Genomic DNA, 16333 nt, shown 5'->3' with positions numbered 1-16333 from the left:
TGAGATATCATCCCACAACTATCAGATTGGCCAAAATAATAAAAGGGCAAAATGACAAATGTTTGAGGGGATGTGGGAAAATGGGGAAACTAATAACATTGTTGGTGGAACTGTGAACTGATCCAACCATTTTGGAGAGTAGTCTGGAATTATGCTCAAAGTTATAAAGCTATGTATACCTTTTGACCTACCAATGCCCTTATTAAGTTGATTTCCTAAGGTGATGAGGGGAAAAGGAAAAGAAACTATATCTTCTAAAATATTTACAGCAGTTTTCATTGTGGTGACAAAGAACTGGAAATTGAAGGGAAGTCCATCAATTGGGGAATGACTAAACATGTTGTGGCATATGATTGTAATGGAATATTACTGTATTGTAAGAAAGGACAAACAGGTTAATTTGGGAAAAAATATGGAAAGATGTATATGAAAAGAGCAGAACCAAGAGACATTATATAGAACAATAGAAATATTGTTTGAATTATTTGTATATGTCTACCTCCAGGGAAAGAACTGATAAACAGAAATAAGTAAGATATACTTTTATATTTACATATATCTTTTAAAAATCCCTTTGCCTTCCATTTTAGAATCAATATTGTGTATTGGTTTCAAGACAGAAGAGTGATAAAGGCTAGGCAATGAGTGTTACATGACCTGTCCAGGGTTATCCAGCTAGGAAGTGTCTGAGGTCAGATTTGAACCCAGGACTTCCCATCTCTGGCTCTGACTTTCAATCTACTGAGTCACCTTGCTGCCCCACCATACATATATCATTTTGTCAAATGATGCCTTCTCTAATGGGGGCAGGGGAGAGGAGAAAGTTAAATGTATATTTTCAGGTAACAAACAACTAAATAAATTTAAATAAAAAAAAGTAATAAGGCAGGTAGGGATCACAGTGGATACATGGCCAGCCTGAAGGCAGGAAGACTCAACCAGAAGTTCAAATCTGGCCTCAGATACTTAGTAGTTGTGTGACCCTGGGCAAATCACTTAACCCTGTTTGCCTCAGTTCCTCATCTGTAAAAGGAGCTGAAGAAGGAAATGGAAAACCACTCCAGTGTCTCTCTGCCAAAAAAAACACAAACCCAAATTGGGCCCCAGAGAGTCAAACATGACTGAAAAATATAAAAATAATATTTATAATGTTCCTTATTGCTCCCTTCTTCAAAGTGTCATTCCCTAGTTAGCCATCTACATTATCTACTCCTAGATATTAGGAGATACTTTTGCTTATTTCATTTTATAAGGTTCAATAAGAAAGGTGGGGAATGAGGAGACCCAATGTGACAGGTCAATTTTTGGAAGTGTAATGGTTAAAAGACAATCCACCTATAAGGTTTCTCTGAGACATTAGGATCATTACAAGGGAATGCACTAGAATATAAAAATCTCTTGGATAGTTGGCTCTATTATATTTTTAGGATTGAAGAAAATCACTGGCAGGAGCCCCAATATTGCAACTAGCAAATGACTCTTTGCTCTTAATCCTCTGAGAGATCAAAGTATATGCAAAGATTTTTATTTGGGTAAGGACTTCTTGAAGACAAAGAAGGCATATACCATAAAATGTCTCCTTCGATGAATCTGTGATCTCAGATCTGTGAATTCCCCCTGACAGTGAAGTTAGACAGCCATGCTATCTTCTCTTCCTATATGACTCTTAAATTAACTTGTTCCCATAAATCCTTCAAAGGGGGTTTCCCAATGTTCTGGGTTGGAGCCTTTCTCAAGATCTCTTGATGTTGAATGGAGACCACTGGAGCACATGCCCTGCTCATCAGTTATCCCGAATTCTTGCCATTTGACTGGCTCTTCCTTCTCAGTCAGGCATCTTTCTGATGAGTTTCTTTCACCTTACTTCTCTTGAACAGTTCTTCATTTGTAATGAGTTACAGCCTGTTCATGCCTGCCATGTACCTCTCCACTGCCCTTTGGATAATGCTCAGATTTAATTCTTTGGAGGTAGAGGCATCAGTTGATTTGTAGTCATATGGAATCATTAGAAAAATACTATTTTTAAAGATGAGTCTTTGTTTCTTGGAGAAGGCTGAGGTTATTACAAGAAAAAGGATAGAGCTTGGCTCTGTGATTTCATTCATATAAGGAATTCCTGGCAGAGGAAATTCAGTCTATAAACACCAGTTGGCACTTTCTTGGCAACTTATAGTGAGTTCCTAGAGCTCTGAGAGGTTAATTGATTTGCCCAGGGTTATGCAGTCAATTTCTGTCATATGTGGGTCTTCCCACCTTGGAGGCCTGTTTTCTATTCACTATCTTTGTACTATTGTGCAATTTCCCAAAGACAAATCAGCCTGCTGTCCTCCTGGGCCCATATATGTGATGCAACTATCTGTGATATACAGCTGGATGGAAAAGATCTTCATTTGTCCACCCAAATGAATATCATTCTTTACATCAGGTAAATTTATTCACTTGATTTTCCCTATGTTATAGTTACACTGAACTTTTTAAAGAACCAGGCAGTCTCAACGATGCTAGTCCTGGAATCAGGAAGACATCTTTCTGAGTCAAAAATCTTCTCTCAGAAGTTTATCAGTGGTGTAACCCTGAGTAAGATATTTAACTTTGTTTGCTTCAGTTTCCTCATCAATACAATTGAAGGAAGTAGCAAACTATTCCAGTGTCTTTGCCATTAAAAAAAAAAACAAAACTCCAAATGAGGTCACAGAAAGTCAACTGTAACTAAAATAATGATTGAATGGATCTTCTTAAGGAGACTCTTCAGTATAGATTTAATTTGCTTGGCACAATGTGATCCACTAACAAGAAAACTCAATGTATCTTATTTTCTAGGGAATCCTTCTTTCATCTGGTCTCAGCAGTAGATATTCTCTGTCCATGATAGTGGTAGATACTGTTAGTGAGTACTGTCTCCCTGTTTTAAGCCTTCTTTGATATTAATAACCAGTAGGTTATCAAATAGTTATTTCTGATATTACATACTTCAAGGAATCTTGTATGATTTTGATATATGCATAAAAAGATTTTAGGAAAGCTTTTAAGGTGGTTTTTAAAATTCAATCAAATGTATTTTTATAGTCAATAAGAAGAAAATAATAGATCTTGTATTATTTACAACTTTCAGTCAAATATGTGACTATAAAAATGTTGTCTGTCATAGAATATCATTTGTGAAAGCCAACCTACTCCCTTCTCATACCTTTATCAAAGGTTCCCTTGGTTTGCATGTGGAGCATTCTCATAAAAACTGGTAGAGATGACCAAGTAGATAAATGATTGAATAGTTATTTATCTTCTCTTGATCACTTTTTTTAGGTAATAGTGAAAAAGTCAGATTTTTTTCCAAGCCTTTACTATTCTCCCCTCTTTCAAATACTTTTAGAATCATTACCTAACAACCTCAAAATAATGTCATCTTCAACACAGACCTCCTGTCTGTATACTTGGTCTAGTCCAGCCTTTCTTCTCATCTTTCTTTTCTTTATTGCCATTTCATGAAGCACATCAGGGACTGTGATGTTAGAGTCCAAATGTGGTGGCTCCACTGTAATTGATGGAGAAAAGGGTTTGTTATAAAAATCTTCACAGATCTTTTCTATATTTCATTTGTTTGTTGTTTTCCTTCCAGTTTTATCCCGCATTGCTGAGGAGGTAAATCTGCTAAATTTACTCTCATCAAGCTTCTAGTAAATTTGATTTTCACTCCATTTCCCCTTGTCATTTTATGAAATAGTATTGTTGATTATGTTTTGCCATCCTTCTCCATAAAATTGTACAAATAGATGTCTAATCTGTTTTGATATTCTTGGTTGTAGTATTTCTCTGCTTAACAAGAAAATCAAGTTAGGCTGCTTCAGTTTCCTCATTATGGTAATTGATTACATTGGTTAAATTTGATTAGGAAATATAATAGTAATAGCAATGTTGTTTCTTTTATCCATTTCCCATTTTGAGAGCTTCAATGTATAGTTTAAATAAGTCCAGTTGGAGTTGCTTCAAGGATATATCATAGCTTCTCATTTTTATTCTTTGAGATTGATATGACCTTTGATTTTTGCTTTAACAGGCTGGTACTTTAACTGAACAGGTACTCAAGATTTAGAAATGACTCCTATGTTATTTCTAACATTTAAAATAAATTTATACAGGATTTTTATGTTGTAGAACTTTTATCATAATGGTCTACATGTGTCAGAGAAGACAAAGATAGCTTTTATTTTCTTTTGTTTTGTATTTTTGGCAGAACCTAGATTTCCCAATTTTAGTCCTGGTTCTAATGAAGAATCTTAAATAAGTTCTCTGTTTCCATTACTCCTCTTACAAATGAAGAGGTTATACTAGGTGACCTTGAAAGTTCCTTCTGTTAACTTTCTCTGACTCTATAATCCCTATTTGCCTTTGGTTCCCTCTGACCACATCAGGATTTGGTGATATTTCTCCTGGTTACTGCATGAATTTGCTTTCATTCAGAGATTTAATGCTAATTTCCATTTTATAACATACCTTTCCAAATTTTGAAGGAACTTTAAAAGATTCTATATAAGCATGCTTCCAGAGTCTACTAAGTATACTAAACATGTTTTAAAACAACACAAAGTAAAATCATTTGGTCGATGTCCTGTGTAGGAAGATACAGATAAAAGCAGAACTAAAACTGATTATTTTTGAGACCACGAGTCAAACAGGTCCAAGAAATAAGAATCAAATGCAATTTTGAATTTAATAGGCAGATGGGCATTGATGAAAATCACTGATACCTGCTCATACTCAGAAGACCTAATTCTAAACATAAACTCCAAGGGGCCAAGAGGACCATCCATTCTGATGGTAAAAACAATAAAGCTTCTTTTCATTGCCAAATTTCTCAGCCAAATCTCATTTCTTTCTACTGTGCAGGGACCTACTCGTCCTCTTTACCCCTCCCCCACACACACACCTCCAAATCATTACATTCCATCTTAGAATCAATACTATGTATTGGTTCCAAGGCAGAAGAGCAGTAAGAGCTAGGCAATGAAGTTCTGAGGCTTTGATTTGAACCCTGGATCTCCTCTCTCTGGGTCTGGTTCTCAATCCATTGAGCCTCCTAACTGCCCTCATGGTCCTTATTTAATTAATCAGATATTCATTCTTTTCTCCCCTCTAATTTTTCTTCTTCATCAAATCTTTCTATTTCTTCTTCTACCCTTCTCAAGTACTGCAAAGAGTGAGAGATTTTAGTCTTAGGCAATATTCTTCAGAAAAAGATTTCAGATAGCATGAGACCTCATCTATGGCCAGAGAGGGATACATTATGCTTTATAAGATGAGTCTATAGTAAAAACGGAGTAAAGAGTAAATTATAAATATAATATAAACACATTTCTATTACAATATAATATAAAATGTCTATTATATTATCATTTCATATAATAGAAATATTTGTTATATTTTAATTTAATGTAATAATATAACATTTATATTGTAACTTGATATAATAATATAAATGTGACATTTACATTATAAATTATATAATATTAATATTGTATTTATATGAATTGTTTATATACTGTTAAATATATACTAATGTAATATAATAAATATACATATTACATAAATATAAAAATATAGTAAATAAAAATAAATAAAAAACATTCTTTTTTAAAAGAAAAGCAACATGCCCTGTAGTCTTCCACAAAGGAGAATTTGCAGTTATAGAGATGATGATATAATGTGCAAAGGTTAATCATTGTCTGGCAATTGTAGGGTTGTATGAAAACATACTTTTGCTGAGGCTGTGAGTTTCCTTGATTAGAAGCTCTGTTTCCTGCTGGGACCTTCTCTAACACCAACACATCTTGGTCATGTTCTTTAAGTCTTACTGTGTTTGCCTCAACATCCTAGAAAGATAAATCATATACAAATGCTGCCATTTATTTAGAAAAAGACAAAAATTATTGAAATACTCCAGATACTCAAAGGGGGTTTGTGAGGATCCTACCTGTAGAGATTGATAGGACCTTAGCATTGATAGGACTCTCTTTTTACAGATGAGGAAATGGGAGCACTGAGAAGCTAAATGATTTGCCAAAGGTCGTGTGGGCAGTAAGTTTCAGAATCAGAATTTGAACCCATGATTTCTAATCCTAAACAATAGATCATCTCACTAGTTGAATCACAAAGACTCCACATGGTGAGAACCAATAAGTTAAAATGGCTTTGAGGCACTGTCTACAAGCTGATTCTTTGGGCAGCACATAGTACAATGGATAGAGTGCCAGGCCTGGAGATGGGAGGACCTAGATTCAAATTTGACCACAGATACTTCCTTGCTTTGTGACTCTGAATAAGTCACTTAATCCCAGTTTTCTAACCCTTACTGTTCTTCTACCTTAGACCCAATACTTAATATTGATTCTAAGCTTGAAGGGAAGGGTTAAAAAAAAAACAAACAAACTCCTTCTTAACTTCCTCCCTCATACCACTTCATCACCATCATTGTGGAAACAGAAGGAGAGACACACCCAATACTAAAGGAAATGTGAGAACTTTTAAAATTTGTGTTATGGGCCATTACTGGCCAAAAAAATGTATTATCTAGTGGCCAACTTGCTGATGAAGAGAGCCTTCATACTTCATTAAACCAAATTCCATGTAATTTAAACATGTATAATATGTAATGACATATAATTATGGTATAACTAAGAGAGAACTAAGAGAGCAGGCAGTGTCACTGCTGTCACTGTGCCTAGCCTTGCCATTTGGCAGAAGCTGCCAGAGCTTGTGTCCTCCAAGTTTAGCTTTTGAAAACCCAGGAGCAACTCTATCTAAAGTGATGAGGCATTGGAGCAGCCCCCCAGTAGAGACTCACATTTGACTAACTTGGTCTAAATGACCAAGGAAAGGGAGCTTGCCACAGTGCAAGGGTTCTTAACCTGGAATTCAGGAATTGCTTTTATAATATTTGGATAACTATACTTCACTAATTTGTTTCCTTTGTAATTCTTGGTATATATTATTCTGAGAAGGAGGTCGATTGGAGGCACCAGGTTGCCAAAGAGGTCCCAAAATAATGGGTCAAGTACCACCCACAAAGCCTCTAGGAAAGTCCTTCAGTGTCTCAGTGCTATCCTGATTCCTATCATTGTCAGTCACTCATAACCTTTTTAGTGTTAAGAAAACACAAATGACCTCCATTGGTATTCTAGTGAAGTCTATGGCACAGGATCTGGAACTCAGTAGGAATTTAATAACCATTTGTTGACTGACACTGATTGGCCCTTTCTCAGATCAATTGTTTTAACCCTTACCTTCCATCTTATCAATTCTAAATCAGAAAAGAGGAAAGGGAATTGGGGTTAAGTGATTTTCCCAGGGTCATATAGCTAGGAAGTGTCTGAGGTCCAATTTGAACTCAGGTCCTCCAGACTTCAGTCTTGCCACCTAGTTGTTCCTAGAAAAATGTTTTAAAATGTATAACATAAAAAATACAGAATTACATAGAAAATCAATTTGTATTGCAATACTCATTAAGCTATTTTTTAAAAGCCAAATGAATGAATCTCTAAATTCCAAATTTGATAAGGGAAGGGAGGGAGATCAGGAAGGTCCTGTGTTCTTCAATGGAAGGAGTAAGGGCACTAAGAAGAAAGAATGGAAAGGATGGAAACTATGAATCACCTCATATCATGACTTTTCTACTTTACATAAAAGAAAAAGAGTTGGAAGATAGGCAGTGAGATACAGAAAGGCATGAGGAAATAAAAGTCCCTTCCAAGAGGGGAAAAGAACACAATGTATAGGCTTGGACCCTGAACAAGTCATTTAGCCTTAGTCTCAGTTTTCTCATCAGTAAAATGGAGATAATTCCTTGAAAGTTTGTTGTGAGGCTAAATTAAGATAATATTTGTCAAGTGCTTTGTAAACCTTAAAGTACTATATAAGTGCTAGTCATGATGAGGATGATAATGATGATGATGAAAATGCATGGTTGTACTAGTCAATGTTGAACAAGTGGCTCTCTAGGGAAAAAAAAAGGGGTGAATGTCATACTTTTAAGTTTCATTTGCATCATTAACATTTTCTCCTTGGCTTTCTTCAGTCCAGATAATCAATTAAACAATAAATCAAGCTCTATTTGTAGTCTTTGCTGTTTTAAGATATCTAAATGCTCACATTGAAAATTTAACCATCAGCTGTCTCATGGCAACTGGGACCTGGCTCTGGTACACTCTTAACAATATGTCACTGCTTCACATTATGTGAAGATTCTGTTTCTTCCCTCTTTCTTTTTTGTTAATTTCTCCTGGGATTAGAAACCTAGACCTTAGAGGTCTCTTATGATGGAAATATATATTTATATACTCATATGTATATATTATCAATTTTTAGTCATATTTGGAATTTATGTTTATGTATACATATATACATACATATTTATGTATTCCAAATATATGCATATGCATATATAAATATGTATTCCAAATATATTCCAAAGATGCACATAAATATGTATATACATATACATAAACATATTCCAAATATAACTAAACAAATTGGTAATTTACGAAGGAAATCTTTTTTTATATGCGTGTGAATCAAATATTATCCATCTGATACCTTATTTAACAGGTGAGATAACTGTGCCCCAGGGCAACTAGGTGGTACACTAGCTACAGTGCCATGCCTGGGGTTAGGGAGACTCATTTTCTTGAGTTCAAATCTGGCCTCAGACACTTACTAGCTGCATGACCCTGGGCAAGTGACTTAATCCTGATTGTCCAGCCCTTATTGCTCTTATTCCTTTGACCCAATACTCAATATTGATTCTAAGTTTCTTATTGATTCAAACTATTTGCCTCAGCTCATCATTTATAAAATAAGCTGGAGAAGGAAATGGCAAACCACTCTAGCATCTCTACCAAGAAAACTACAAATGCAGTCACAAAGAGTCAGCCATGACTGAATAACTAAAAACCATGGCCCAGATAGGTTAAATTACTTGCCCTTCTTGCCATCCAGGCAGTATTTTAAATAACAGAGATAGGATTTTACTCCAGACCATTTAAGGTCTGGCAGTTCAGTGATCTTTCCACTATGAAATGATGCTTCACCTTTCTAAATCTGTTCTTTCTTCTTTTTTTTCCCCCAAAATGTGATTGATTTTGTTATATCAAAGACTTGGTTCCAGAGTTTTAATTTATCAAAGTGTGCTCATCTGGATTTGAAATAATGTATATTTGATGGGGGGGGGGGATTCCTATTGACCATACAAAGATAGGATTCTCCACTGTCAGGGGACTGTTTTTTACTCACCCTCAGGATCCGGTTGAAATCTTCTTTGTCTACTCTCAAGAAATGGCAATTATCTTCCCGTAAAACGATAGAGGCAGCGCGTGGTGCATCATTTACCAGGGCTAACTTCCCAAAGTCGTCTCCCTCATGTAGGGTGCACACCACTCCCTGAACACAGTAGAAGATGCTAAGGGGGCCTTTAGAGCAAGAAATCTGCCCCCACCCCACCAAAAGCCCCACAGTTCCATCCTGGAGAGTCTCACTTGTCCCTCTGGTGCTCACACCATAAGAACATACCCAGGTTTTACTGGGATCTGCTTGTCTCAGGGGGCCTGAGGGAGGATGTGTCATAAGAGTTCAGTTTCATTTTCCTTTCTACACTGTTTTAGATTAGCTTTCTCCAACACATAAAACCACATTGAGTTTCACATGGTCTAGGACCTACCTTAAGAAATTCATACACTATAATCAACAGGGAGGAGAGCACCAGAAAAGATAATACCATACAGCACTATGATAAAGTGGGATCATTTCTATAAGAGAAGCTATATTCTCCTTATTAAATCAGATAACAGTGTTGTTGCAAGCTCAATGCTAGTACTTTAGTGTTAATTCTTACAATTACAGTAGCAAATGGAGCATATTAAGGTTTCAAAAAGGGGGAAAAAATACCTTGCCATAAATGACTACATTCACTGATCCTTTTAGGATAATATACCAGGAGGTACCTTCTTCTCCCTGGTTAAACACTGCAAGAAAAAGTAGAAAAGAAAGAAAAGATTTATGACAATAATAGAAGTACATCAATAGAAATTGCAGTTTATTGAATTATAATTTAAAAAATCAACACCCTGACATTATACATTTATTTCAGAAGGGAAAAATATTATTAGAAAACTTGAAACTTATTCATCTAGATTAAAATGTCTCTATAATGCCTGGACCTCCACTAATATTCTACTTTGGTACCTCTTTCTGATGTAGAGGGGGGTCATAAATTCTCAAATAGTATTCTAGTTATTTTTTCCTCTTAATAACCATTTATTTAGAATAGAGGTTGGCAAATTTAGCACAAAGGTCAAAACCTGCTTCCGTTTGTTTTTGTTTTATATAGCTGGCAAGTCAAGAATCATTGGTACATTTTAAAATACAACAAAACTTTATTTAAAAGTGGAAAGGCCTTTCTTAGTTTGAGGACCCCAGGGGTCATAGATTACCAATCCTTATTCTAGAAGAATTTGGGCCTAAATAGGCTTGGTCCACATGGGAAATGCTTCAGGTATACACCACTGAACCCTGTATGACCATTGTTGAGGGCAGGACAGGAAATTGGTCACTAGGTCATGTTAAAGTTAGAACACTGTAAATGCTTTCATGTCATAAGACATGGAATAAAAAGATTGCAATGTGCATTGGTAGAAAGGAATGACTGCACCCATGAAATTATGAGTCCTTTATGTACCAAAGTATAATATATATGAACAGAACATACACATTTCTCCATTAGTTCTGTCCTTTAATTTCTTTTTATTTATGCATTTATTTATCATTCACCCATTAATTAATTAATTATTTTAAATTAAATGTCAGTTCACCAATAGTCTTTCCTTTTCTAAATGGATGCTAGTTTTCTACAAAGCAGGAAACGTCAGCATATCTTTAGAGAATTATTTTTAATTCTTTAGTTTTGAAGAAAATATAAAAATTATGCCATGATATCAATAATAAAAATGGCTCACATTTATAACTCTTGTTATGTGCCAGGCACTTTACAATCATTATCTTGTCAAACTTCACAAGAACCGTATGTAGTAATTGCTGTTATCCCCATTTTAGAGATGAGGAAACTTGAGATACATAGGATATAAGTGACTTGTCCATAGTCCCATAGCTAGTAAAAGTCTGAGCATGGATTTGAACTCAGCTCTTCTTGACTCCAGACCCAGCTCTCTATCCACTGTACCATCTAGGTGGTGATGGATTTGGCATTAAAGGACTTGGGTTCAAAATCTGGCCCTGCCACTGTGGAAACTTGAGAAAAATCATTTAACATCTCTTAGACCTCAGTTCCCTCAACTGGAAAATGAGGGGTATGGATTAGAGGATCTTGAAGGACTTTTTGAGCTTCGGTTCTTATGATTAGAAAGCTCATAATTATATAGGGTACCCCCAAAATCTTAGTGCATGTATTAACCACCCCAAGACTTTAGGGATATCCAATATAACACTTTTGAGGATTATAATGTATATTCCTCACAATGACTCTGTGAGGCCAATAATATGACTATTAAAGTTACTTTATAGACCAGGCAACCATGACACAGAGCATTTAGAGAGTGGAAGTATATGGATGGGGCAGAGAGAGGGGTTTATATATATACATTGTTTCCCTTGGAGATCTATGGAGTTACAAAAATATTAGAACTAGGAGGGAATTTATGCCTTTAAAAACACTATTCTAAGAAATTGTCCATAGCCTTCCTCAGACTGCCCAAGGGGTTCTTGATGTAGAAAAATTAATAACTTGTTGCCTTGTAGATAAAATTCCAGCCTCAAAGGCAGGACAGTACAATATTCATCTCCGACACACGCGAGCTGTGTGTCCCCTGCCAAGTTCCTTAAGCTCTTAGTGCTAGAGATGGACTATTCCAACTGCATAATTTTAGAGAGGAAGAATAAGATCCTGAGAGAGATGGAATAACTGGAGCCCAAGGTTGTAGTAGCTCATTCTTAGCAGAAGTAGGCAAAGCTAGCTACCCTAGGGTCTTCCTTAAAAGGATCATGGGGTAGCTTGCCCAATCCCCCCACACTTCAGGATCATTCACAATTTGTGAAGCGAATTTCGATAGGAAGCAAGTGAGAGGACTGCTAGGTCAAAGGCTTTAGAAACATAATGATTTGTGGAAAAGCCATCCCCTCCACTATCCCCTCAGATGACTACTTGATTCCACAAATGGAGAAATTGTCAGCATGCTCTTAAATCTCTAACTAGTTGGCATCTTCCATGAGGGTGCCTCACTTACATACAGTCCCTCCTTTGGCATGGGACTCAAAGATGAGAACCCCTGCTAACTCTCGTTTCACCTAAAAGAAACAGAAGAGAGAATTCAGAAAATGAAGGCTTCTCAACAAATTGGGAAACAATCCTTATAACAAAAACTTCTGACAAAGGTCTAACCACTCAAATTTATAAGGAGCTAAATCAATTGTACAAAAAATCAAGCCATTCCCCAACTGATAAATGGGCAAGGGACATGAACAGGCAATTCTCAGCCAAAGAAATCAAAACTATTAATAAGCACATGAAAAAGTGCTCTAAATCTCTTATAATCAGAGAGATGCAAAGCAAATCAACTCTGAGGTATCATCTCACACCTAGCAGATTGGCCAACATGACAGCAAAGGAAAGTAATGAATTCTGGAGAGGATGCAGCAAACTTGGGACATTAATTCATTGTGAATTGATCCAACCATTCTAAAGGGCAATCTGGAACTATGCACAAAGGGTACTAAAAGACTGTCTGCCCTTTGATCTAGTCATAGCACTGCTGGGCTTGTACCGCAGAGATAATAAGGAAAAAGACTTGTACAAAAATATTCATAGCTGCGCTCTTTGTGGTAACAAAAAAATGGAAAATGAGGGGATGCCCTTCAATCGAGGAATGGCTGAACAAAGTGTGGTATATGTTGGTGATGGAATACTATTGTGCTAAAAGGAATAAGAAAGTGGAGGAATTCCATGGAGACTGGAACGACCTCCAGGAATTGATGCAGAGTGAGAGGAGCAGAACCAGGAGAACATTGTACACAGAGACTGATACACTGTGGCACAATCGAATGTAATGGACTTCTCTACTAACAGCAATGCAGTGATCCAGAACAATTTTGGAGGGACATATGAGAAAGAACACTATTCACATTCGGAGGAAGAACTATGGGAAAAGAAACACAGAAGAAAAACAACCACTTGCTCACATTGGTTGATGGGGCTATGACTGGGAAAGTGGAATCTAAAAGATCACCCTAGTGCAAATATTAATAATAGGGAAATGGATCTTGGTCAATGGCACATGTTAAACCCAGTGGAGTTGTGCGTCATATATGGGAGGAGGTGGGAGGAGGGGAGGGAAGGAACAGAGTCTTGTAACCATGGAAAATTATTCTAAATCATCGAACTAAATAAAATTTAAAAATAAATAAATAAAAGTTAAAAAAAAGAATGAAGAATTCTTTCAATTAAATTTGCTTTTCTCTGAGGCTAATCCTATGATTTCTTGTTCCACATGCCTCATCCTCTACACACTGCTGCCTTTTTCCCACCTGATAAACAGGGTGAATTTTATTTTCCTTTCTCAATGCTCCTATAAGAACTAATTTTAAAACTAGATGTTCAACATTCTAATCTTCAAGAAAACAACATATGTATATGCATATATACCCCCTATATTTTTTATAGAAAATGAATTACATGGGCATTGATATTGAAACCTTTCCTGTCATTCCCAGTGTCACAACCCTTACATGGAAAAAGAGAAAATAAAATTAAGTTTTTGGCTAGTCAAAAAAAGTTTTTTTTAATTAGTTGGTCAACCAGCATTGATTAAATGCTTATTCTGTGCCAAACAATGTGCCAAGTACTGGCAATACAAGTAGAAAGGGCAGCGTCTGCCCTTAAGGAGTTTATATTCTTTCAAATATCATGTTTTTTAGTACTTTGGACTTCACCACATTATATATGCTCCCTGAAATATTTCTTAATGAATTAATACTTCACTAAATTGTACTATAAGGCAGCTAGATGGCTCAGTGGATAGAATGCTATGTCTGGAGCTCAGTCATTTCAGTTGTGTCTGATACTTTGGAACCCCATTTGAGGTTTTCTTGGCAGAGATACTGGAGTGGTTTTGCCATTTCCTTCTCCAGATCATTTTACAGATGAGAAAACTGAGGCCAGTGGAGTTAAACTTGATTTGAAGGTTTTCCCGACTCTAGGCCTGGTGTTTTATCTACTGTGCCATGTAGCTGCCCCAGAATCAAGTTCAAATCTGGCCTCAGATGTTTACTAGCTGTGTGAAGCTGGGCAAGTCACCTAACCTCTGTTTGTCTTGGTCCACTGGAGAAGGAAATGGAAAACCACTCCAGTATCTTTGCCAAGAAAATTCCATGGACAGTATGGTCCATGGGATCATGAAGAGACGGACATGACTGAACAACTAAACAATGACAACAACAACAAACTTGTATGGAATTACTCTGTATTTGTATTTATTCTGTGTAAGCTTATATTGAAGTGCCTCCAAGAGCTAGAAAACTCACATAAAATTTTTTGGTCCTTCCCTTCATACCAGAGAAGAAATCTGAATTTTTTGTTTTTACTTCATAGGGTGTTTACAGTACCTTATTGTAAAATTTTGGTTAAGCATTTGGTCATAGGCTATATAGTTTCTAATTTTTCTTCTTCTGTGTTTTCTGCTGGCCTTTGTGTCATCTGTGACTTTCATAAAAATCTCAAAAAATTTCCATTTAGTTCTAATACTGACCTGTGATATATCAAAACCTCAATGGGGAAAACCTCAGTGTGGAAGGGATACCTTGGGATATGTATTGGTGGTCTTACCCTTTAAAATGTAAGATGTATTCCTTGAAAGTAACAATTCAGTCATTCATTGTCTTTGTATCCCCAGCATCTAGCCCACTGCATGTCACACAGTAGGCATTTAATAAGTGAATGTTTATATTAGCACATAGGGCATTTGTAATTAAATATTAATACTATAATAAGAAATTCTCAGGCAGTAAAGGGTTCATGCATCCTGCCCTGCCCATTTCTTTGGACTCAAAAATTTTGCTGAACTGAAAAGACAACTTACTGTAGTAGAAAGATGTGATAAGGCTTTAATGTGAATCAATTCTTCATAGATAATCTCCAGATCATCTACAGTTCTCTGGCCAGGTCTGCAATGGAAGAGTATAAATGAAGTTTTGAAGGAAAAGAACACATTAAAAAATCTGAATGTACTGAAATATGCTGCATATGGAAACAGATTTATAGGTCTGTATTGTTTAAATAAATGTCCTTATTGCTAGAAGGAAATGAAATAAATAAAATGAAGAGTAAAATACCTAGCCTCTTCTTTTTCCTTCATCTTAGGAAAGAAAACATCTAGGATTATAGAACCATGTGTAGCTTTAGAGCTGGAAATAGCTTCAAAGGCCATCATTTCCTCCCTCTTCATTTTTCAGATAAGGAAACTGAGGCACTCAGAGATGAAGATGACTTGCCCAGAGTTTCTGGTTATGGTTCAGTCACCTTTTCAGTCATGCCTGACTCTCCTAACCCTATTTGGGATTTTCTTAGCAAAGATAGTGGAATGGTTTGCTATTTTCTTTTCCAGCTCATTTTACAGATGAATAAACAAAAGGCAAATAGATCTAAGTAATTTGCCCAGGGTCACCCAGCTAGCAAGCGTCTGAGAAGTAGGATTTAAACCTAGGTCTTCCTGACTCATAGTCTTATGCCTCATCAATTTTACCATGTTCTCTCATGCTCAGCCTACAACATTAGAATTTACCTGTGACATAGATGATTACTTTAAGATATAAAGATTATTTGTCAATAAAACTCTAAATAGTGCAATAGGTAATTGAGGAAACCAACTAGATGTGAATTTACCCATACCTAATACCTTGAGATCCTTTGTTACTCTGTTGGTATGGGGCATGACAAAGATAATGGTGATCATTAAAATGGATCTAAAAACTTCACTTGCTTCTCCTTACTTCTGAGAAGAGGGCATTTAGAATTATGTAGAGGGAAGGAGAAAGAAGTAGGAGGGAGGATTTGGAAGAAATGAACAGGGAATAAAAATAATTTGTGAAAAAAACAGAAACCAAACTCTGAGCTATAAGATGAAATGCACGTATACACACAAAAGATAAATTCAACAACAACAACTTTAGCTAGCATACATAAAGCACTTCAGGGTTTGCAAAGTATTTAAAAAATATTATCTCATTCCATCCTCATGATAGTCCTGGACATCCCTGCTATTATTGTCCCCATTTTACAGAT

The 16333-nt window shown here is 36.1% G+C and overlaps 1 protein-coding gene across 11 annotated transcripts in view; it reads right to left on the bottom strand.

Moving 5' to 3' along the window:
* Window positions 1-16333, bottom strand: part of RAPGEF4 (Rap guanine nucleotide exchange factor 4) — a 407942-nt gene that overhangs the window by 83376 nt on the left and 308233 nt on the right. For all 11 annotated transcript variants that reach the window (XM_007494386.2, XM_007494385.2, XM_056794003.1 and 8 more), the window contains 5 exons: window positions 15132-15216; window positions 12285-12345; window positions 9934-10010; window positions 9283-9429; window positions 5752-5867 (listed from right to left, as the gene is read on the bottom strand). In XM_007494386.2, the coding sequence (XP_007494448.2) occupies window positions 5752-5867; window positions 9283-9429; window positions 9934-10010; window positions 12285-12345; window positions 15132-15216 (486 nt within the window). The remainder of the gene's footprint in view (window positions 1-5751; window positions 5868-9282; window positions 9430-9933; window positions 10011-12284; window positions 12346-15131; window positions 15217-16333) is intronic.

This window comes from Monodelphis domestica, chromosome 4, assembly GCF_027887165.1.
Source record: "Monodelphis domestica isolate mMonDom1 chromosome 4, mMonDom1.pri, whole genome shotgun sequence".
Lineage (NCBI taxonomy): Eukaryota > Metazoa > Chordata > Mammalia > Didelphimorphia > Didelphidae > Monodelphis > Monodelphis domestica.
The sequence above is the reverse complement of the archived record's forward strand: the minus strand, read 5'-3'. Positions and strand labels throughout refer to the sequence as shown.